We start from the raw sequence: 24880 nt of genomic DNA, 5'->3' as shown, positions 1-24880 counted from the left end.
TTCAAGGCATTTGCATGGTTGGTTTCTTCAGAGGACCTCTCTTCTTGGTATGTAGGTGGCTTTTTCACCCTGTGTCTTCACATGGTCTTTTTTCTGTGTCTATATTCTAATCTTCTTGTCTCACAAGGGCACAAGTCATATTGAATTAGGGTCCACATATATGACCTTGTTTTACCTTAATTACTTTTTCAAAGGCCCTCTCTCCAAATATAGTTATATTCTGAGGCATTGGGAGTTAGGACATCAGCATATGAATTTGGTTGGGTGGGAACACAATTCATCTTATAATGCCATAAAGAGCTGTCTCAAGATCCAGCTTTTATACTAAATTTCAAACCCTCCTAGGGTTTCTCCAGGCAGCCAGTCAGATCACTAGGCACCTGCATTGAGAAAGATGCAGAGGTTTAATAAAATCAAAGTAGCTGCATGTAACTGAGGGAGAAAAAAAAAGTGTCTAGATTTCCAGTCTTTTCCATGAGTTATCCAAAGATGCAGTTCACAAAACCATATCAGAGGCAAAGAGCCATGTTTCAGAATTCTAGGTACTGTTAATTATTAACTAGATCATCCGAGGCAAATTATGGAACCTGTGCAAAAGTTCATTCCCTTATGTGTAACACGGGAATAATAATATCACCACCTTTGAGGACTTCGATGAGATTTAAAATGCTTATCTGGTTCCTGCCACACTGTAAGCACACTATGGTGTGCATTAGCATTAGTCATAGGCAAGGAAGCAGTGGTTTCGAGCGCTGCCCACGTGCCTTCCAGCGCATTGCTGGGCACTTTCAAGTCATCAGCTCATTTAAAGAACATGTCAGAGAGGAGAGGAAATGTCTAAACAACATTTCAGATTCCAGGAGCAACTTGATGCCAAAGATTGAATTGCATTCTCCTGGGCAGCATCTCTATTCTGGTTCTACAGTGCAATGAGGGGAGGCTGTCTCCATGAAGGTGGGCCCTGACGCAGGGGCAGAAACATGCATGTCTGAATGTGTCGCATGAGCCTGGATCTCAGTTCGTCAGCTGGAGACAGACGTGTTCAGAAAACGTTTGCATCTGTCCCATTCCCGAGACTCACCGTGAGTGTGCCATCACAAGGTAGACAAGGGCTGGTATTCCCCCACTGGTTTACACGTCCTGTTGGACCACAGGATCTAGAAGCACATCATGTTCCTGGGCTCTAGTAAAGCTTGACACTTATTTTCAAATTGTCTTACACTGCTCACAAAAATTAGGGGGTCGGGGAATATGCAGATACTCCAGTACTTTCAGCCTTTTGTATAGTGCATTTTCACCAATGAAATAAAAGTTAATTTTGCATCTCATTTGCATAATCAAACAACTTTCTTTGACTTGTCATTTGCTTTTCTGATGTTCTTGTTTAATAAAAAATATTAAATGCTTCTTTTTTTATCGCTTCATATTCATTTTAAAATATCCCCTAATTTTTGTGAGCAGTATATTTAAAAACCATAAAATTGTTTATCTTTACTTTTATTTCTAATTTCTCAGTTATAGTCCCTATATTAGATGGGATAGATTAAATGTCATAACAAATTGAGACCCTAAATGTAGGTGGCTTAATCAAAATCGAGGTTTATTTCTGCCTCAGGAAAAACAGTCCCGTTGGTTGTAGGCAGCTGTCTGTGTGGGGATGGGGACAGGAAAGTCATTCAGAATCCGAGGATGATGGGACCATGTCTTCTTCAATTATGATTTCTAAGAACTCCTTGGGCATCAATATCCAACTGGGGACGGAGTGAGAGGCTGCCAGGTTTTCTACGGGTCCAGCCTGAGAGCTGGTCACATTACTGCTGTCACAGGTCATTTGTTAAAACTCAGTTATGTGACCACACAGCTAATTTCAAGAGAGACTGAGAAATGCAGTTGAGCTAAGTGCCAGGAAGAAGAGTAAAAGAGTTTGATGACTACTTAGCTAGTCTTCACAACAGTCTCTTACATGCTAAGTTTTTCTGAGGAAAAGCTAAGCTCTAAAATTAGATTTTCCACCTGTGAATTAGCAAAAGTGTGAAGTATATGAAAGGCTAATTTATAATCCACATGGTGCACAAAAAATCTTCTATTTGTAGAGAAATAGAGGCTCTGGAATAAATAATAGCAAGAAATATCATTTACTAGTGGAAATAGAACCAACATTTTAGGAATATTTGATTTAAATATACAATAAAATGTTTTTCTGATTTCATTTTGTTTTATCATGAATGAAGGGACCTAACAATGATGATACTTACACATGCAAATATTTTATTTTATTACCTCCTTTATCTGAATCATCAAAAGTAACTTAGCAAATCAAGTTATAAAGAAGTGAAAAGAAAATTATTGGTGGCTATCTGGGTTGAATCAATAAAGATAGTAAATTGTCTGGAGTTTGTTAGATTCTCAGAGCTTTTTACTCTGTTGAGGCTGGGTAAGAACTGAATATATGTAGACTTACTAGACGGGGGGAAAAAACCTTTAAAAAATCATTTCCTTCTTCCTCCTTTCCTGCTGCTTAGGTTCTACTTCAGTATTTGCAGAAGTGAAGACATTTCTTTAGATTCAACAAAGTGCATTAGATGCCAACTGTACTCAGCCCTGAAATTTATTGGAACCTTCCCAAGAGAGGAAATCAGATAGGAGTGCAATAACAGCTACTTGTCCGTTAATCTAGGCAGTGCCTGCCTATTAGAGAGCTTTCATATCTGCAATTAAAGGGAATGAAAGTGAGGTGAAGGGGAGTTTTATTCACTACGTCTAATGCAGGGCCAAGCATAGTCAATATGTTTATATAGCTCACAGTGATTCTGATAAGCAAGCCCATGATTGAGCACCATGGCCCTCATAAGAAAAATGTCAATTTCTAAATGAGGCAAGGGGTCATTCAGCTCTATATCAAGTTAAAACTGATAAGATGGCTCATTATATTTAGGACACCGTAAAAATCTAGCCCAACAAACATCTCTCTGTGAAATGTAACGTTATTACATCAAATGTTTTCTAATGATGAGTTTTGATTAAATTGGCCAGAGATGACCAACCAAAATGCTCTTTGGGGTCAAGAACAAGTGTAAATTGACGTTTAGGCAAGTCACTCTGAAACCCATGAAATTTGGCAACAACAAAAAAGGGGGGAAAAACAGCTAAACAATATTACCTAGACAAAGATCTAGCTGCTTGGGACACATTTATTTATCTACTTGCCATTCCACATGGATGGTGGGCATCATGTACCTGGTGAGCATCCTTTCCTGGTGAGAGTGAGGTGCCCTCCTGTTCTTTCATTCTCCCTTTTTAAAAAATTAAAACGGACCTGCAACACTGACCAAACCATTGTAACTATAATGGAATTTACATATTAGAACATATTATTACAAATTAGCCACATTTCAAAAATGTAAACACCTTGAACTCTAAGACACTACTTAACCGGCAAACATTACTTTAAAATGTAAGTTACGTTTCCTGTTTTAACAGCTGAGTTTAAATACTTTCAGTATATACTCCCTTTTTATAGCTCCCTTTCCCACTTGCACTCTTTTCTCGAATACTTTATTAGTGGTTTAAATTCTGACCTATGTTTTCATCTGACACATAAAATAATGGCTTGTTTAATTCAGTGTGGTAGGGCTGCCCTTAAGTTTTTTTAGTTGTAAGTGTGAGTATCATAGTTTTAAACTATTTCCCATATAGTTCACACTATAGTTAAAGTTATGCTCTGATAAATTTTTACAAATGCTCCATTCAGAGTTTATTAAGTATAAAAGGTATGTATCTATTTAGAGAAATGTGTGAGAATATAATTGAAAACATAGCTTGTATTTTTCAATTGAATTTGCTTTGATTCAACATGATTACACATCTCAAAACCTATACCTACATGCCCAAACTTAAAACTAAAATAACTAATATCTGGATAAATGTTTACTTTAAAAGGGGTCCTACGTCTACCTGCCCTCTATACACAAGCAAGTATGCCATAGACACGGGGTACACATGCTTCCAGGAGAAATTTTATTTCATCTATCTTTCACAGACTGCTATCCTATTCACCTTGTTGAAGAGCAGGAAAATGACTGAAGTAGAGAAAATGTGGTCCTGCTCATGAGCCATTGGGGTTCCCAGCCAAAGTCACCAGAAACTTGAAACCTTTTTTAAAATCTCAACCAAAGTGTGTCTGGTTCCTTCCTCACAGGTGGGCATGCGTGTCCAAGTGTGGTCTTGCGTTCATCAACGTAAAACAGTAGTAAAAAGATGTAAAACGTCGTAATAAGAATACAAGAAAATTCAATGGAGAGAAGTGACTACTTGGAGAGAAATGCTAAATAAAGCATCACACTATTTGAATTTTCAAGTCATCATTTCCAATAATTCTCACCTGCCCAGTCTAATTTTGTTGCCCTTTTATCTGATTCTTTGGAGATAGACAACTAAGTTCAATGCATACCCAGAGGCTTAAGCTTGCCTCAGTTAGGATACAAAATAAAGTTCTGTTTTTTGTAGCATGATCTGTTCACACTATTAATTCTTGGCGATACTGAAACTTTTGGATTCTAAGTATTAAACCGTGAGATTTACATATCAATTGTAAATCTTCAGGTTAGTAAGGCACTATACAATTAGAATTTGAATGTTTACGTAGGTCCTCATTTTTACATAATCCAAGACGCATGAATTAGAGCATATGAAAAAAATGAGGAAGTTGGAATTATCTCTAGTGCACTGGCTGGGTCCCTGCCCATCCTGTTTTCTCCATCTTCTGTCCTCTCCAGTAAAGGGAATCAAAGAAAGCACTAAGTTTGATCTCACCATAGATTCTCTACAGGGGAAAAATAAAGATTCCTATATAATTTTTTGTAGCCAGGCCAACGCTCTACCACTGCGCAAACCATCCAGGACCAGAATGGATTCTTTGCTCAACAAAAGCTGGATGAATGAATAACATGACATCATAAAAGTTATTATAAAAGTATTCTTGAACTTAACTCTGGACTTTCCGCTATGGTAACATGATAGGAATAACTGATATTGCAAGGTTTCTGATACAGGTTAGTAGGGTTACTCAGATGGGTTCAATAAATAAAAAAGTCACTTTAGCCGATGGGATCAAAACTGTTGCAGTCTGAGGCTCTTACTATTCCATGACCCTGTCTTCTTCATTTATATGTGAGGTGAATTTTCATTTACTGTTGCTCAAATATTATGTTTCTTTTCTTGAATGTTTGACATGGTTTAAAGGGTTCCAAAAAAAAATCAGAATATAAGATGTTTAATAGCTAAAATATTTATTTTTTTCCTAATTTTTTAATTTTTATGCTTTAACATTTATTTGTCTTTGAAACAGAATGCTGCTTTAGAGAACTCTGTGTAGGATGAGAACTTTAATAGCCCCACGGATGAAAAATAAGGGTTTCAGGATCATTTTGCATATTTATATTTTTCTCCTAGAAAATGAAAACTAGAGGGGCAGGAAAACCTTATGCTAACCTACTCCTTTCATAAACGGAGCTTCTTTAAAGAACAAGTGCTTCATTATTATCCTTGTAAACGCCATACTGTGTGGTGCAGCAGCACGTGCACCTGCCGGCACATTGCCAAGTGATTCTAAATATCATCTAAGTGATCTTTCTAGGCTTCTTCTCCTCCTTTGCAGGTCCACTGCTTCTGCCCCAATTCTGATTTATACAACCAGTTAAAATATAGAGTTTTTTTGATTTACAAAATGTTCACACATTGTAAATAATGAAAACGTATGAATCGTTAAACAGATAGCTTCACCTTTCACCAAACCCACTTTCCTACCGAGCTGTCTTCATGGTGCGTGACCTGGGCAGTTGCTTGGGTCCTGGGCTTGGTTGATTTTGCTGCTGTTGACCTCTTGACATTCTTAATGATTTTGAACAGCAGGTTCTGCATTTTCACTTTGCACGAGGCCTCGGAAAAAAACCTGGAGCCGGTGCTGTCACCACCCACCCTCTTCCATTCCTTTCCACTTATGTAATCACGCTTGACTGTTTGCTACTTCCAGAAACGTTCTGTGTATGCAAGCATGTGTACATTAGTTTTTCCATCGATGGGTGTATTTTATACATATTTTATCCTCCTCCTTTTTTTGCCTTCTCAGTGCTGCATTAGTGAACTTTTCCACTGAACAGACCTGCCTGCCCAGCGCCATTTCTTCCTTCCCCCCAGGATGCTACTGGATGGCTTCCTCCTTTTGGTTTTGCCAGTCCTCTGCTTAACATGCACGATGCTTCCCTGTTGTGTACAGAATAAACTAGCTTCTTGTAAACAAAACAGACTCTGTAGGACCATTGCTGGTGTGCTGGCAAATGTGAGTTTCAGGGCATGCTGGTCTGAAGGACAGCTGTGCCCTAGGAAAATCACCAAGATGAGTCCTTTCTGCTAAGACGTCAGGTAGCTAGTCTTTGCCAAGATCACCTAATCTGAACGTGAGCCTTTACTTTTAGACTTTGCAAGTATTCTATCTGTCTAACAGGTAGAAAAAAGCGATCTTCCCTTTTTCTCACCACTACCTTTGTAGCGTTGCTAATAGTTAGCCTTAACATTAGCAAAGACCGTATTAGAGACTCCATGTTTGTGTCTTCCCCAAATTCATATACTAAAACCCTAACCCCCATGGGCAGTGGAGTCTTTGGGAGGTAATTGGGTTTAGATGAGGTCACAAGGGTGGAGGGTGATCCTTATAGGAAGAGGAGAAGACTAGAACTCTTTCTCTGTTTTGTGAGGACACAGCAAGCAGACACCCAGATCTTGGACTTCTCAGTTTCCAGAACTGTGAGAAATAAATAGCTCTTTAAGCTACTCAGTCTATGGTATTTTCACATAGACAGGAAAGAAGTATTTTTTATTTCTACAAAGTTGATTAATCTACCACATAGGATTAGATTGTGTAGACTTCTTATTTTACGGATGAAGAAAATGAGTCTGAGAAAAAAATATATACATCATGTCCAAAGCCATGGAATTTAGTGATGAACTTAAATTAACGTCTCTTCCCTTTCATGTTAATAGATTGTGACATTTTGGAATTTTCCTGAACCCTCTAAATTCTGAGGTCGAAATGGTATTCTGAAAGAGTTTAGAGAAGTCTGATTGTTATGGCAACAACTACGTTCCTTGCTTCCAGTCCTGCATTTCTAAGATAGAAAGGTTGGATTGTCCAAGTTGGTGGTTAAAAAATGCCTGTGTTGTAGCCACTCACAGACATGTGTCCTCATGAACGAATTCATCTCTCTGAGCTTTGATTTTCTTGAGTGGAAAAGAACAGATACGCTATCGACCTCCTTGGAACTATGATTCGAAATAAACAAGATTTTAGCTTATCTGTTTACTCAACAAATATTTATTAAGCCACTATTACGTATCAAAAGTTGTGCCAATAGTGAGATTATGGCAATGATCACCACACGTTTCCTGCCCTCAGGAAGCTGACAGTCTGGTTGGGCGTAAGGTGTGAGAAAACAGCATCGCTCCTGTACAGAATCAATGTTCAGTTAACAATAATATTAACTGGCAGTTAAGACATTTCTAAATGTTTTCTTTTCCTTTCTTTTTAAAAAAGTAACTTATACTTCGGCTTTACTTTAAAGACAGTCTCAGTCATGAAAGTAAGAGTGTTGACACTGCAGTCACCATGAAGTAGACGTCCATCCTATTCCTTGCCCCTCACTCGTCAGTCATCCTTCTGAAATTATTTGCTAGTAGAAAATATGAACACTAAGCCTAATCTGAAAACTGGACTCCATTCAATCCAGTGCCTTTTTCTTTATGCATTCATAGAGCTTTTTCAAAAAAATCAGTTTTTGAACTCTATCTTGCCCATGTGTGAGAGTTTACAAATGGCTTTTTTTAAGGAAATACTCATCTAGTAAAAAGTGCTTTGAAAGTCTGGGTAAGGCTTACTTACTCCACGGGAACGAGCATCTCAGGATGTGTGCCCAGTTTGCACGTGCGAGAGCTCTGCGGGGACCTACGCAGCCAGCGCGCCTAGCAAGGAGACGCTGCGTGTCCGACAGGTCAGCTTAGAAGCCGCACTAAAGGAAAAGCAGCCTAAGGAGGTCCAAGGGAGGCCTGCCCGGGAATGTGAAAGAAATCAGGAAGGTTAGTGTGGAAAGACAATGCCATGCACTTGGTCAGCCCCCGCAGAAGCGAGTCTTCATGCAGGATCACTGCGCCGCCCGGGGCGAGCTGCAGATGTCCGCGGTGACGGCCGCGCCTCGCTGGGGCTGCAGCTGCCCGGGCCAGCTGCTCTGCGCTGCCAACTGTCTGTAGACGTGTTGAGCTCTCACCAATTTATGCTGAGAAAACCAGCATGGAATTGGATCAGCACAGGACACGACTTTAATATCCTCCATCTGTCAAGTAGACTTATTTGAAAATCATTGAGTGTTTTTAGAGCAAGAATGATGAAGGCTCTTCTATGATAAAATTGACACAATTCAAAAAGCCAGCCGTATTGTTAGTTCTCTGCAGAGTGAGAGAGCAGGAAATGGTCTAGCGGATAGGACCGATGGCCTTGGAGACTGCAGGTGGACATGAAAGGCTTCCCCTACCGGGTCCAGAACCTACCTTCCTTCCTCCCAGGCACTGCTGCAGCTGAGGCTTAGTTAGGACATCGTACTGGCAGTTGTGGGGCTGCCAAGTTATTTCTCTCCAGTCACAGGTTCTGTTGTCTGAGCAACTGAGGCAAGGCACGATCCATTGGCCTGCAATAGACAGCAAAACCTCCTTTTGTTCAGTTTCTGCTGATGAAATTATAGTTTGCAAGTAGCCTTAGGGTTCCACTGTGGCACACCACCACAAGCTGCAGTCAGAAGACCACAGTTATCATGCGAATTGAATGGAGCAATGCATCCAGCCTTCCAACCAAATAGAACTGCATCACATGGTCACATTCACAATAATACAATTCCTGCTGAAATCAGGTAGGAGTTCTGTTCCTTGAAACCACATAGTTATAAAAAGTTAAGAGGTCAGGTACTACTCAATTAAAAAGGATATTTTAAAAATAGTTTCTCAACATAATTATATATATATATATATTAATTATTTATTTATTTATTCATTTTTAGAGAGGGAGAGAGAGAGACAGAGAGGGAGAGAGAGGAGAGAGAGACAGAGAGAGAGAAGGGGGGAGGAGCTGGAAGCATCAACTCCCATATGTGCCTTGACCAGGCAAGCCCAGGGTTTCAAACCGGCGACCTCAGCATTTCCAGGTCGACGCTTTATCCACTGCGCCACCACAGGTCAGGCATAATTATATTTTTAAACAGTACATTTGTCCCTTTAATAGGACCAAAGTTGGTGGGGGGAGGCCATTAATATTGAGGTCATTGACCACAAGTATTTATTAGTTTAACTCATGCTTACGTTAGCAATCCAATAAGACAATTACTTTAACATTCTGATAATTCATTATGTTGAAGACCAGTTCCTTAATTTGATTTATGGCCTTTTTGGTGTGAATCTCTCCACCTCTTTCCAGTTCCGGCAATTTATTTCTTCAGCAGTTGGCCCAGAAATGCACTGTTCTCACGTGATTGGTGTGAGGGTTTAACGGGATAATGTACACAGTTACAGTATCATTTTCACCTTTGTTACTGGCAGACTTCAGGCAGGAAGTAGGTCACATGCTTTTAGTAAATGTTGGTAAGATAAATGAATATTATCAGTGTGTTTAAGATCTTTTCATGTTTATTGATAAACCTTTAGTTGGCTTTTAGTGTGAGTACATACATCAATAATTTATTAGAAAAAAATCAAGACACAAGTTTTGATTTTTCCCTGTTTCTCTTTTCAGAAATGAAGTGTGAACCAGCACATTAAACACCAAGGAGTCATTTATCTTCTTTGGTTAATGTTACTACTAAATATTCCTCTTTAAAATATTGAGGAGCTAAATATCCCCAGCTACTTTTTGTGTTAGAAAAGGAAAATTTAAACAACTTTATCCATTCTGGCTTTGATTTGTGGTCTTGCTAACAAGAGTATCTAGGGCGACATTAATTTTAGCAGGAAGAATTTCTCCTTTCAGGGGATGAACGTGGTGCAGTTCACATTTCATGACATTGGGGATGTCAGAATTGTGTATGTGAATGTATGTGTGGAAAGAATCATGGATAATGAAATTTTAAAGATCTAGTTTATGGCTTACTAATTGATCACAGAAAGGGAAAAAAGTATAGGAGAAACTGAGGGAGATAAAAGAAAATATTTCTCTCTCTAGGAGAATTTTAATTTAGTACATTATTATAGTGGCTACCCTATTATATGTTAGATACTATTAATGTTAAAACATCACAACAATTATAAAAAAAAATAGTTAACATTTTCATAACACCTGCCAGGTGTTAGGGATATTCTAAGCACTTTTTTCCCCATTGATTTTTTTTTTTTTTGAGAGAGAGAGGAAGAGAGAGAGAGAGAGAGGGAAACGTCAACTCATTGTTCTACTTCGTTGTGCGCTCATTGGTTGCTTCTCATATGTGCTTGACAGGGGCTCGAACTGACATCCTTGAGATCAAACAAGTGACCCTGTGATTGAACCTGTGACCTAGGAGGTCTGGGATGCTCTATCCACTGTACCACCAACCAGGGCTATTCTGAATACTTTTAATAAATTAATTTATTTAAACTTCCTAATTATAATGTTAAACCACAAACATTTATAATCAGGTTAGAGGTTTATCATTTATACAGGTAAAATAATGATAGCATTATAATAAGTAATGCCAAATGGGGTAAAAATATCTGTGTGGCACTAAAAAGGCCTGGGTTGTGAAGACACATAGCTGGGCTCTGCCTCCAACTGGCTCTGTGGATCTCAGCACTGTGCCATTGGGTCACCTGAAAGCTTTTTTAATGTCCCCTTGCCCAGGTTATTTGCTAACTTGATTAAATCAGAGCTGCTTGTTATGGGACTCAGGCAGTATTTTTAAAAGCTTTTCAGGTAATTCCATATGCAGCCAAGATGAAAAGCACTGTTTAACTTGCACAGGTTACTCAGTCTTTCCTCTGTAAGGAAAATCAGTGGCTGATCCCTAAGCAACTGATGAATGTCTTTGATTCTCCACCCCACCTTAAGTGGACTGGGTGGTGCCTTAGGGGCAGTGATGGGCGTGCCTTAGGGACGTGAGACTGAAGGGGTGACTGGTCTACAGACAGACTGGACATACTGGAGAAAAGAGGGTCTTCTGGGGGAAAGGCGTTTCCAACGGTTCTGTGCCCTGAGTGTAGCACTGCCGCCAAAAGACACAATGCGAAAACTTCAGGAGTGTGCTTGTTCCGCCATCTAGTTCTCTTTTAGCATCTTCTGTGGTTTTCATTCAGAATACAACATGCTTTCTAAATCGAATCTTGCCCTGGCATATAGGGTTTGTAATCCATAATCGACCACTTCACATCTTTGCTTGGTCTCTTCTAATTTTCTGTGGTTCAGATACAGACTTAAGTTTAACATTTGTTCATTAATTCAAGAAAACCTCCTTCTGGGCCCTGGCCAGTTGGTGGTAGAGTGTCAAGCCCGGCATGTGGAAATCCCCGGTTCCATTGCCAGTCAGGGCACACAGGAGAAGCAACCATCTGCTGCGCCACCCCTCTCTCTTTCTCTTTCTTCCCCGCCTGGAGCCAGGGCTCAAATGGTTCAAGCAAAATTGGCCCCAGGGCAATGATGGCCTAAATAGCTTGGTAGCCTGAGCAAAAAAGCAGTGGCCCCAGATGGGCAGAGCATTCCTCCCCACACCCCCACCCCCATAAGGGACTTGCTGGGTGGATCTTGGTCAGTGTGCATGCAGGAGTCTGCCTGTCTGCCTCCCTGCCTCTCGTTTAATAAAAAAAGAAAAAAGAAAACCTTCTTCTGAAATAACCTTAACTTCATAGAGATTTGCATTTTGTGGGCATATAGAATCCTCTTTGATAAGATAGGAATGGGCCTTGGCTCTCTTTTCCTTCCCCTTCTTTAGAGATGAGGTGAACTGAGGCCCACAGAGGTCAAAGAAGTGAAGTCATGCTTATACAACAGGCCTAGACCAGACCCGAAGCCAAGGAGTCTCCACTTTGCTGATCCTTTTATCATGTTGGGCTAGTTGAGCACAAAATCATCAATTGAAAATGAAATATGGTCTAACAGTCTCTCTGGTAGCACTTACAGGAAAGTCATAAATAGTTGTGTTTTCTTTTAATGAATTTATCGTTATTTCAAACAGCTGAATGTATCCAATAGGTTCATGTGTTGGCAGAGACTATCTGTAAAACAAAAAGACTTAATTTTTTTTTCTAATAGGATGGCGATGTTGGGGACATAAAGGTATTTCTGCTAATGAGATTATACTTAGTGATATTTTGAAGGGTTTGGCTATCATCGGATCTTAGAGTACCTACAAGCACACACTTCCTCTCTCACAAACACTTCCCCCCACCCCTACCCTTTGCTGGCAACTAATTTTGCACAAACTGTGGCCTCCTTCGGATACATGCTGATAAGGCTGAAGAAACAAATGGCCAAATACAAGTACAAATATCCAAATACAGATGAATCAGATTATAGGCATAAAATCACAGGCACATAAAAAGGACAACTGAGTCTCTAGAAACTTGGCCCCCATGGTTCATACTACTATATAGTTCTGTAGTCATAACTCTTTGCCTCTTTATATTGGCTAACAATGCCTTTTTATTGAGTTGGTAATACTGCTTAAAACAGACATCTGTATAACATCTGCAAGACTGCAGTTCCTTGACATTTTAAGTGATACCAGCTCTTAACTAAAATTGTCAGAAAGGACATAAATTCTGTTAAATATTTAAACATTGAATGAATCAAAGCTGTGATTTCTGAAATAAAGTATGACATATGTTTTAGGGAAAAACATTCTGAGACATAAAGCTGCCTTTTGGGAGAAGTTATTTGATTTATAATTATAGCTTTGTATTTAATGCCAGTTAGATTTCAGCCATTTAAGTGAATCAAATCATGTGATATAATGGAGAAAAAAAATTTAACTTTGTGATTTAGGGCCAGGGTGCAATATAAAATCATATAATAAATAATAATACTAATTTCAGACTTTATAATGCTATAAAATAAATCAGTTTTTACTTGAGAAAAATACACCTGTATTTTCAATAGAAACATTGATAGTGTAAGTTATGTTTTCTTCCTAAAAATATGTGATTGAAGCTTTGATTTACATGTCATAAAATGAAATAGGAACTATTTTCCATAAAGGTAATTCTTTTTTTTTTTTTTTTTTTTTTTTTACAGAGACAGAGAGAGGGATAGACAGGAATGGAGAGAGATGAGAAGCATCAATCATCAGTTTTTCGTTGTAACACCTTAGTTGTTCATTGATTGCTTTCTCATATGTGCCTTGACCACAGGCCTTCAGCAGACTGAGTAACCCCTTGTTCGAGCCAGTGACCTTGGGTCCAAGCTAGTGAGCTTTTGCTCAAACCAGATGAGCCCGCACTCAAGCTGGAGACCTTGGAGTCTCAAACCTGGGTCTTCCGTATCCCAGTCTGATGCTCTATCCACTGTGCCACCACCTGGTCGGGCCATAAATCTAATTCTTATTCAATAATCATTGTATTGATATAAATTTCTTTCTTTTCCAAATTCAAAAAATTATTTTTTCTCAGGTTGTCTCATACTTAAATTATTTCCTAAAGGTTAGAAATCTACTTAGGAATTACAAAAGAACAGCCACTCAAAATTATGTTAGTGAGTGTTATCCAAAAGACATTTTGGCCATCATTACATTGGCAAAGTGAAAAGAATGAATCTGGCCCTGGCTGGTTGGTTCAGTGAATAGAGAGTCCACCTGGCGTGTGGGTGTCCTGGGTTTGAGCCCTAGTCAGAGCACATAGAAGAAGTGACCATCTGCTTCTCTTCCTCTCCCTCTCTCTCTCCCTTCTCTCTTTCTCTCTCTCTCTTCCATTCTCACAGCCAGTGGCTCAGCTGGTTCGAGCCGTGGCCTCAGGTGCTGAGGATAACTCGGTCGATTCCAGCATCAGCCCAGACAGGGTTGCCAGGTGGATCTGGGTCGGGTGTATGCAGGAGTCTGTCCCTCTATCTCCCTCCTCTCATTTAGAGAGAGAAATGAAAGAAAAAGAAAGAAAGAAAGAAAGAAAGAAAGAAAGAAAGAAAGAAAGAAAGAAAGAGAGAGAGAGAGAGAAAGAAAGAAAGAAAGAAAGAAAGAAAGAAAGAAAGAAAGAAAGAAAGAAAGAAAAGAAAAGAAGAAAAGGAGGGAGGGAGGGAGGGAGGGGGGAGGGAGGAAAGGAGGGAGGGAGGGAGGGAGAGAGGGAGGGAGGGAGAGAGGGAGGGGGGGAGGGAGGGAGGGAGGGAGGGAGGAAGGAAGGAAGGAAGGAAGGAAGGAAGGAAGGAAGGAAGGAAGGAAGGAAGGAAGGGTCCAGTTCTGCCAAACATCTATAAAGTGCTGTGAAAGTCAGATTTTGGAAACAAGCTGTGGCCTAAAAAAATAACAAGCCAAAGCTAGAGCTCTTGAACAAACTCCCTTCCAATGCGGTCTACTGAGATAACTCCTTCAACAGGAGAGAGTCCCACCACTGAGGAAGATAATTATCTCCAGCAGCAAAAATTCATTTTTGCAAAAACTGTCCTGATCTCACTCATTTATTTTGAATCTTTAGGACCTCAGGGGTTGCACAGTTATCACTGGTGGACTGTGCCAGGCTGCTCACAGTCTTCTTTGCAAGGGAGGAGGGCTTGGATCTTGCTCTTAGTTTAGCAACCATTTTTAAATCATATAGTAGATATTGAAAAGTGAATAAGGGACCATCTCTGCTCTGGGGAAACATACAACCTAGGGCAGGCATCAGTAATACATATTGCTAATGTATCTTTGATGTATTGCTACACATACACTGCTCCTATATGCATCTATTATGTACACTGTGAAACAGTAATAAGAATGATTAAATAAAAATAAATGTACGTATATTTTTTATCTTTACTGGCTTCTTCCTGTGCCACTGACCCATTTAGATGCATCATTGCACTTAACAGACTACTGGTTAGAGAAAGAGACAGAAATGTGTCATTGAAGCACTTGGAACAATGAGGTAAGTGCTATTGTAGACATGTGCCCAAGGTGTTCTGGGAGCACAAAGAGAAACTAATCTGGGGGTGGCTTGGTAAATAAAGGCTTCAGGAGAGGAAGCTACAGCATCAGGAGAAGCAGGCCTAGCTGGGTAGCAGACCGGCAGGAGCAGGGACACCATGGATGAGAGCCTGGGATCCTGCAGCAGTGTTGTGGGCATAAAGTGAGGCCAAGAGGCTGGGGGGAGTCGGGAGGGACGGAAAGGGTCAGATTCTGGAAGCCTGCAGTTGTCAGACTCAGATGATGGGCTTGATTGTGAGATCAGTTTTTGGGGTTTCTGCCTAGCTACTCAAGTTACCAGAAGGCTCCTGTTCAACGGTAGCCTCTCCTGGAAGGAACAGGTGCAGTCACAACCTCCTATCGGGGCCTGGCATAAGTTACTGCCAATTTAACACACAAGACTTCTTGAAACATCTCAGTAATGTATCTTCAGCTTTTTGTTGAAGAACTTTTGACTTGGTTCAGTAGGAGGAATAGAATTAAGTCGTTTTATGATTCCCATAAATTGCCGTCTGATAAAAAAAAAAACTAGACACATCAGTGTCTCCTTTGTAGGCAAGAATATATATCTCATTTAGCTGAGAGAATCATAAATACACCATCTGACATGCTATAATGGGTAAATCCCTCTTTATGCACTGACTGTAATTTATTATTTAGAACACATGTTCAGGAATGGGGCTATGCCCACGTTTGTTAACTGTGCATGCCCAATTGCGATTCGTCCTGCCCATTTGTGAAACTCATTTCCCACTTAAACTGTGGTGTGAAGTTCACCGCAAGGGTAGAAAAGCTCCTGAGTATTTTTTCAGACTTCTGAGATGAAGGGAGACCTGTGGTTAGGAGGCTAGAGTGGTAACCAGTAATCTTGGGGAAGATGCACCCTGAGCCTCTTATAATCTTGGATGTAGTTTTAGTCCCAGGTTTGGCTTGACCTCCCTGGTCTCCACTGAGTGAAGCATGCTGGGTAGAAGAGAGGCCGGGAGCGTCCCCTGAGTGAAGCATGCTGGGTAGAAGAGAGGCCGGGAGCGTCCCCTGAGTGAAGCATGCTGGGTAGAAGAGAGGCCGGGAGCGTCCCCTGAGTGAAGCATGCTGGGTAGAAGAGAGGCCGGGAGCGTCCCCTGAGTGAAGCATGCTGGGTAGAAGAGAGGCCGGGAGCGTCCCCTGAGTGAAGCATGCTGGGTAGAAGAGAGGCCGGGAACGCGGAGAGTGGTACTGGAGTCCTTGGTTCATGGTCCTCTCTCGGCTTAGGCAGGATTGACATTGATTAGAATTTGACATCACAATATTCCTGCCTCTGTGAATGCTCAGTGTATGAGAAACATTAGTGATCATTCCCAAAGACATTTTTATTATTGAAGAAAATGATTGAAAACTGAATGTGCATTCTTTGCATTTCTTTTTTCGCGAGGTCAGCAGGTACTTATTTTGTATCTGCTCTGTAGAAATTACAGTGCTAAGTGGATTGCTACAGTGTGAACAAATCAGACTCCTGCCCTTACACAGCTGACAGCCTGGGAGCACTACGTTAAACAATTAATTACATAGATAATCATTTAAATAATTCTGGAAATTGCCATGGAAGCACAGGGTACTATGAATAAGAAACCCATCAGAGGCTCAAAGACAACGGCACTAGTCACATTTGAGCTGAGATCTGCAAATGAGTGTGAATTAACGGGGCCAAAAGCAGAGGGTGAAAAGTATTTAAATAATCCAAACATTTCACATGTTAAAACAGTGTGTTTGCATCAATTACATATGCTGCAGTTCATACTAATGAAAGATAGTTTATCACCCTTATTTTCCTGCATGAGGATTTGTTAAGTACACATATACTTATCTATATGTATTCAAGTTTTTAAAAGAGATGTGATATCTAATGCAATAGTCACCTTTTGTGTCCCCAGACGGACAAGTTTTTAGTTCAGGTTGTGAAATGGCTTCAATGTAGTCAGAAGAAATAGGCTGCAGCCCACAGCTTCCTTCCGGGTGGATCAGCAAACCACAATCCTGCATGAAAATGAGAGAAATTAGTTGTCTTACTAATTAACCTGCCCCTTAGAAATAAATCCTAAAAAATAAGATTTTCTGCATCAAATAATGTTTATGGATGAAAGGGAGCAATTCTCGTTTACTCTTAGCAAATTGACTTAACAGTTTTTTGTGCTGGAAGTAGCTTCTTACATTAAGGGATTAATGTAAATTCTAATGCCATATTAATAGTCATGTATTGCTCTGCCAATTTTTAAAGAAATGGATGCAAGTTTTACATTAAGAATATACTTGTGTGGCTTGACCAGGTGGTTGTGCTGTGGATAGAGCATCAATCTGGGATGCTGAGGACCCAGGTTCGAAATCCCGAGGTCACCAGTTTGAGCGCGGAATCATCTGGCTTGAACGCCAGCTCACCAGCTTGAGTACATGGTCGCTGGCTTGACCGTGGGATCATAGACATAACCCCATGGTCACTGGCTTGAAGCCCAAGGTTACTGGCTTGAGCTCAAAGTCACTGGTTTGAGCAAGGGGTCACTGGCTCAGCTGGAGCCCCTCAGTCAAGGCACATATGAGAAAGCAACCAATGAACAACTAAGATGCCACAACTATGAGTTGATGCTTCTCATCTCTCTCCGTTCCTGTCTGCCTCTTTCTCTAAAAAAAAAAAAAATATATATATATATATATACACACACACACACACACACACACACACACCTGTGTGTTTGACACTTTAAAAATATAACATACAAAAATAATATATAATATACTGTAATAGAAAACGATATTATCCTTTAATATTATAGAAAATATGTTAATGTGAGAAGGGAAATAGAAAATATTCTGAAAGAATGTTAATTTAATAGGTGAATTTTATTTCCACATTTACTAAGGATGCATGATATGCCAGAAATGTAATTAAATACAGATATTTTATTCAGAACATGTTCATATATTTTTAAAAGCAACTAACACCTCGCAGCCATGAATATTTTTAGGAAGGCTTGTTCTGCACTAACACTGCCTTCCATAGGCTGACATGCGCAGTGGAGAACAGCAGTTGATTGGCTCTCTGGAACCTCTCTCCTCATCTCTGCTGTAGCAGGCTGGATCACTCTCATGTTGTCCTAGCTTATTCTCCAAACCAATTTACAGCTGTCCCTGTCCTATGTCCTTCTACCCTACCTCACCTGGTTCCACCATCATCCTTCTCACCAGGTTTTCTCAGTCTGCCATAGTTTAGGGCAGGTAAAGATGCTGTCATCTCTGTCCAGAATGCTCTCTCTTAATTCTGCATGGAGGGTATCATTTTGGGTTTTAGGTCTCCGCAAGGTCTCCTTGAAATTCTGGCACAATTACATATCCCTGTTTTTTATTATGTCAGCACCAGCTGTTTGCTTCATACTTTTCACCATTTGGTAATTAGGTTTGCTACCTGAGTCCTTTCTAGTAGACTGAATACTCCATGAGAACAAATAGTTATTTCACTCACACATATAACCCGTATCTACCATGCAGTAGGAAACAATAGATATTTATTGAAGACATAAAAGGTTAGAGTTGTCTCCCTCTTTATGTAATCAATTATCAATAAGGATGGGAAATAACTGGTTTGACTTTTCTTTGATCTGTGAGTTTGCTTCTAGTGAGTAATTTCTAGTCACCTTCCCTCACACTCTCAAAAATCCCAATCCTCAACTCAGATCCCTGGGTCTCATATAAAAATGTCTGGGATGAAAGGCATGAGGTGGTGTACAGACTTCTTAAAATCTTGATTCAGTAAACATTTTTATTTTTAATTCATGACTGAAAGTGGAGTTTAGGATACTTATTTAAGATAAGGAATGTGATTTATATTAAAATGTTCATTATAGTAAAGCAGTTAAAGTTTATAATGTGAGCTGTCACCTTGAATGAGATGTGTATATGTGTGACATCTATCTAGACCAGAAGTAGTCAACCTTTTTATACCTACAACCACTTTTGTATCTCTGTTAGTAGTAAAATTTTCTAACTGCCCACCAGTTCCACAGTAATGGTGATTTATAAAGTAGGGAAGTAACTTTACTTTATAAAATTTATAAAGCAGAGTTACAGCAAGTTAAAGCATATAATAATAATTACCAAGTACTTTATGTTGGATTTTTGCTAAGTTTGGCAGAATAAATCTTTATAAAACAACTTACTATAGTTAAATCTATCTTTTTATTTATACTTTGGTTGCTACGCTACCACCCACCATGAAAGCTGGAATGCTCACTAGTGGGCGATAGGGACCAGGTTGACTACCATTGATCTAGACATTTATTTATTTATTTTTCTAGTGAAGGTTAACCTTTTATAAGGCTAGAAAAAATGTCATCATACATATATCAGATAAAAATGTTTATATTAAATTTTATGGAGGACAATGAGAAATAATTACCACTTTATACTGCTTTTTGGAGTGCAAATTGATTCAACTATTTTGGAATACAATTTATACTATCAGTAAAAATTCACAGAGTCCATATGCCAGAGTTCAGATTTTAGAATCTACTTCAGAGTAACTCTCATGAAATGCATAAAGAACATGTATAAGGGTGGATCTAAATGAATTGATGTAGAGGGATTTCCAAGACACATAATTAAGAAAAACCTGAAGATTATGTTTTGTTACAGAGCAGTACATAACACACTGTGAACTTGCCACAGAACCATCTAAATTCATGTACTTCAGACTGAGTTGTGTCCAAGTATTAATTAATATTATTCATTATATATAATCTATGCAAATTATGTTGAAATATTTCAAAAAGTCTGGATTTAGTTAAACTTCTGCCTAAAAATTATTGTTTGGGATCTATGTGGTATGTGTGTTTAGGATCACATCCTAACATTCGCGTGGAAGGCGTTAGAAGGAGAGTCCAGACTGGAGCTGCCAAAGTCCTAGTCTACTTTGTTGAAGCCCTACATGTAATTGGCAAATGTCAATCAATGTACAATGAGAAAGACGTACTGTTACGTAAACTGATGGCTTGCCCTGTGGGGGACCAAACTCAGTCACTGATGATTAGGTGTGTGATGATATTTTAGGTAGGTTAGAGTTGTCTCCTTTCTGTGAAGATGATATCAGAACTGAAGGGTGAAAATAATTGGGAGATGAGAATTCCAAGAGGGAGCTTCATGTCAGAGGCCATGAGGTGGGAAAAATATTTACCTGACATTCTAAGTAAAAAACTAATAATAATAAAATTCATTAAAATAAAAAACAGACATGCTGACACTCTATATTTTAATAATCAAATAATCTAATCTTCTTGCAACAGCACCTACAAGTTTATCCATAATAAACACATTACTGAGAGGAAGAATGAATGATTTATTCATAATATAGTCCTAAGTATTGTGAATACGTCTTTAAAATAGAAAGGTATTGGCCCTGGCCGGTTGGCTCAGCAGTAGAGTGTCGGCCTGGCATGCGGGGGACCCGGGTTCGATTTCCGGCCAGGGCACATAGGAGAAGCGCCCATTTGCTTCTCCACCCCCCTCTCCTTCCTCTCTGTCTCTCTCTTCCCCTCCCGCAGCCAAGGCTCCATTGGAGCAAAGATGGCCTGGGCGCTGGGGATGGCTCCTTGGCCTCTGCCCCAGGTGCTAGAGTGGCTCTGGTCGTGGCAGAGAGATGCCCCAGAGGGGCAGAGCATCGCCCCTTGGTGGGCAGAGCATCACCCCTGGTGGGCGTGCCGGGTGGATCCCGGTCGGGCTCATGCGGGAGTCTGTCTGACTGTCTCTCCCCGTTTCCAGCTTCAGAAAAAAATACAAAAAAAAAAAAAAAAAATAGAAAGGTATTAATTTAAGATCTACAATGTGTCAAGCACCATACTCAGCATGCAAAGCCCTGACCTCAATAGACATAGTCTCGCTCGTTGTAGGAAGCTTCTTCTTAACCTTGAACTGAAGTCTACATCTTATTTATTTTAGTTACCCTCTTATGTGTAGCTGGAAGTTTAATAATACAAAGGCATGTTCTGATTTGACTTTAAACCTGCTGAAACAGTTGACTGACAATAGAGCATGATGCTGTATTAAAATGTTCAATGTTTACACTTTCTGAAGACCCAAGATCCCACAGAGGAGCCCATTCTAATGGAATAAACATACTGCAGACACAGAAACTCATTGTAAGTGGAGCCACACTGAGTGACTACTCCTGCTACTAAAAACTGTGACCTGGACTCTGTTTGACTTCCTGTTTCAGCCTCAATTAGAAGTTCCCACTAGGTGCATGTTGTGTGACAGTCAGTAGGTCAGCCTTATTGGTTCTAACGAAACAGCCACAGCTATGAGTGAATTCGAAGGTAAGACAAGAACCAAAGCCACATTGCAAAGGACAGACAGAACAGAGACTGGGAGACAAACATAGATTTTGAAGTAAATAAAATTTAAAGTCCCACCCGTTCTCCATAGTTTAGGCCAAAAAGTATTTTATTATATTCTGTCCTTTTTTTTTTCTTTCTTCTAAATCTCTCCTGAGCAGTTAATCTTTCTTTGCAGCTTCCATTTTCTATTCCTGTATGTTTTGGAAAGTCAAGGAGCAGCCTGTTGGAGTATATATTAATCATTTTCTAGATACAGCCAAACAACGTTACTCTTAACATTGAATAAAATGAAACATATAGCCCAATGCAGACTCAGCTCCAGAGACTGGCTGCCAGAGTTGAGGAAGAGAGGAGAACAGGAGTCAGCATAGTCGCGTGGGCTTTGTGCACATCCTACAGGACAAGGAATAGTGGATACACTGAAAGGATACCTTTGTGTTGTGTCACACTTGTAAACCTTAGTTTTAGCTGTGTCCTAAACTGGCTGTGTGATATCCAGTAAGTCACTTGATCTAGTTTTCTCAATGTAGAAGGTGAAAAGTGGAGAGAGGAGAGTGGAAAATCGCATTAAATGATCTCAAGTACTGCAGCAGACAATGTTAGGCATCTACACCATATCCATTGTCCTTTCATCCTTTCTAACGAAGACCTGTGTTTTACTGTAGGCAGCAGTATATCTAACATCAAAACAAACCAAAAAGAACAACAACAAGTCTCCTTTGTAGCTGAACAATTCTAGCCAAAGAAATGGAAATGGAAACAGGCCATGGGTTTCTAGAAATATTTTGTTTCACTGATGTAAGTTTTACTTTCCCTGATGCCACTTGTTCTTTGTCACTATGTTTCTTCTTACTGCTTGGAATGCAGATGTGAGCTTAGGGGAGGAGTAGCCATGTTGTAACCATGAGGCAACCATGAGCAGAAACATAGAAAGACTCTGGAGTGCTTATTTCTACTCTTCTTGCTATGGAAGAAAAACAGATTCCTACTTGATCAAACAACTATGGGAGTGCAAATGCAGCCAAACTTTTCTCTTTCTCTGAGCATCTTAGAAAACATATTCTATTCAGCGCATAGAATCTTTCTGAGTATTTCTTTACATCTTAAAAGTGATTATCTCCACTAAAAAAAACCCAACAACTTAACTTGAAAGGAAAGAGGTCATTAGTATCTCTCATTATTTTCTTCACTGGTGTGATTAGTAATTTGGTCAAGTTCAGGCATATTCAAGAAAATGAATAACAGCTTTTCTGGTTGTAAGTGTCATCTCTTAGAACTTCCAAATCTAAATACATGAAAACGCTAATATTTAGCAGCATTGGTTAATATGGTAGTAACTTCATATTTAGAGAATGTATCATTTTGCTGGAGACTTCATAAATTCCTGAGTGAATTGTCATAGCTCTCTGTAGAATGCAATAAGAAAATAAACAAAGATTTTCATGTTCAAACATGTGCAGAGTGTTTAGTACATAACTTAAAAGAATTTACCTAATTTGTCATGCAGTGCTGCAGTGACTAACCAGAGATATTAAAGTGCTCTTGGCTTTTCCTTGTGTCCTACCCATGACCACGGATTCTTATAACCAATGTCTCTGAAAGCACATTTAATTTCTTTAAAAAGTGTTTAGTTCTCATTTTTAATGTGATATTGCTATATTTTTAGAGTAATACCGAATTGGACTATTCGATCTGGTAGATAGCTTTAAAATTTACTTATTTTTTGGCCCCATGCAATCAATTCTTTAATATGAACCACTTTTTCCCTTCTCCCATTAAATAATAAAAAATTCCCACCAAATTTAAAAACAAACATTTTCTCCTGTGACACACAGCTCCTTCTAGAAGGAGCCATCTTCTCCCCAACCCCTGGGTCGCTGCTATTTACAACATGGAGGAGTGATCTCTCAAATTTAACAATCCTGGCACAGCACCCCACCCCACTCTCAGAAAAAGCAGTTTCATTCTAGATCAGGACTGTTAATTTTCCCACAAGAAATGAGGTTCTTGAGGTGCTAACTTCACTATCATGTTCCAAAGAAATAAATCATTTTGTCTTCACATTGTCTCTAAATTTAACCACTGCTTTCCTTATATTGTGAGCACCCAGCCATAAAATACAGAGAAGCTAGTGTGTGATTTACAGGACTAGCCACCTAATAAACATTTTAAGAATAATTAGCTGAGGTGTACATTAGCAATAAGTAATTACAGCATAATCCATCTGAAATCATCCTTTACATACTACAGTTGTCCTAAAACTTAATGTTTTTCATGAAGAAAATAGTGCAATGGATATATATTCATATTAACAGAGACATATACCCTTTATGGCAGACAACTCGGAAATGTCTCAAAATAGAATTACAATGCTAATAATTTATCTTACAGAGAAATTTGTTTTTTTTAGTTTAGACAATTAAATTTAACAGGGTGATATTTTTCCATCAGAGTACATAGATTTAGAGAAAACATCTCCACATCATTTGGACAGCTGATTATGTTGTATACCCATCACCCAAAGTCAAGTTATCTTCTGTCACCGTGTATGTTTTCTCTTTAAGCCCCTCCTCTTCCCCCCACCCCCTCCCTCTCTATTATTTCCTCCCCCCGGTAACCACAGCACCCCTGTCTATGTCCATGAGTCTCAGTTTTGTGCCCCATTTATGAATGGAATCATACCGTTCTTAGCTTTTTCTGATTTACTTATTTCACTCAGTATAATGTTATCAAGGGCCATCCATGTTGTTGTAAATGATACTATGTCATCATTTCTTATGGCTGAGTAGTATTCCATTGTAACGTAAAGGCAAAGATAAATAAATGGGACTACATCAGACTAAGAAGCTTCTGCACAGCAAAAGTGACTGTCAACAAAACAAATAGGCAACGAACTAAATGGGAGATGATATTTTCAAATAACAGCTCAGATAAGGGCCTAATATCCAAAATATATAAAGAACTCATAAAACTCAGCAACAAACAAACAATCTAATAAAAAAAATAGGAAGAGGATATGAACAGACACTTCTCCCAGGAAGAAATACAAATGGCCAACAGATACATGAAAAGATGCTCATCTTCACTAGCTATTCGAGAAATGCAAATCAAAACTGTAATGAGATACCACCTCACACCTGTTAGATTAGCTACTATCAACAAGACAGGTAATAACAAGTGCTGGAGAGGCTGTGGAGAAAAAGAAACCCTCATTCACTGTTGGTAGGAATGTAAATTAGTGCAAGTATTATGGAAGAAAGTATGGTAGTTCCTCAAAAACTTAAGAATAGAACTACCAGATAAACTTTTTAAAATCTGCAGAGATTCATGTGCCAGAAAATTTACTGGAGTGTTTTATGTCAAAAGAACTTGACACAACTC

General features: G+C 39.3%; 1 protein-coding gene across 1 annotated transcript in view; it reads right to left on the bottom strand.

The window, feature by feature from the left end:
* CPED1 (cadherin like and PC-esterase domain containing 1) overlaps positions 1 to 24880 on the bottom strand; it is a 330727-nt gene that overhangs the window by 38465 nt on the left and 267382 nt on the right. The window contains exons 16-17 of the mRNA XM_066262182.1: positions 17039 to 17156; positions 8596 to 8732 (exon numbers count right to left, since the gene is read on the bottom strand). Of these exons, the coding sequence (XP_066118279.1) occupies positions 8596 to 8732; positions 17039 to 17156 (255 nt within the window). The remainder of the gene's footprint in view (positions 1 to 8595; positions 8733 to 17038; positions 17157 to 24880) is intronic.

This window comes from Saccopteryx bilineata, chromosome 2, assembly GCF_036850765.1.
Source record: "Saccopteryx bilineata isolate mSacBil1 chromosome 2, mSacBil1_pri_phased_curated, whole genome shotgun sequence".
In the NCBI taxonomy this organism is placed as follows: Eukaryota; Metazoa; Chordata; class Mammalia; order Chiroptera; family Emballonuridae; genus Saccopteryx; species Saccopteryx bilineata.
The sequence above is the reverse complement of the archived record's forward strand: the minus strand, read 5'-3'. Positions and strand labels throughout refer to the sequence as shown.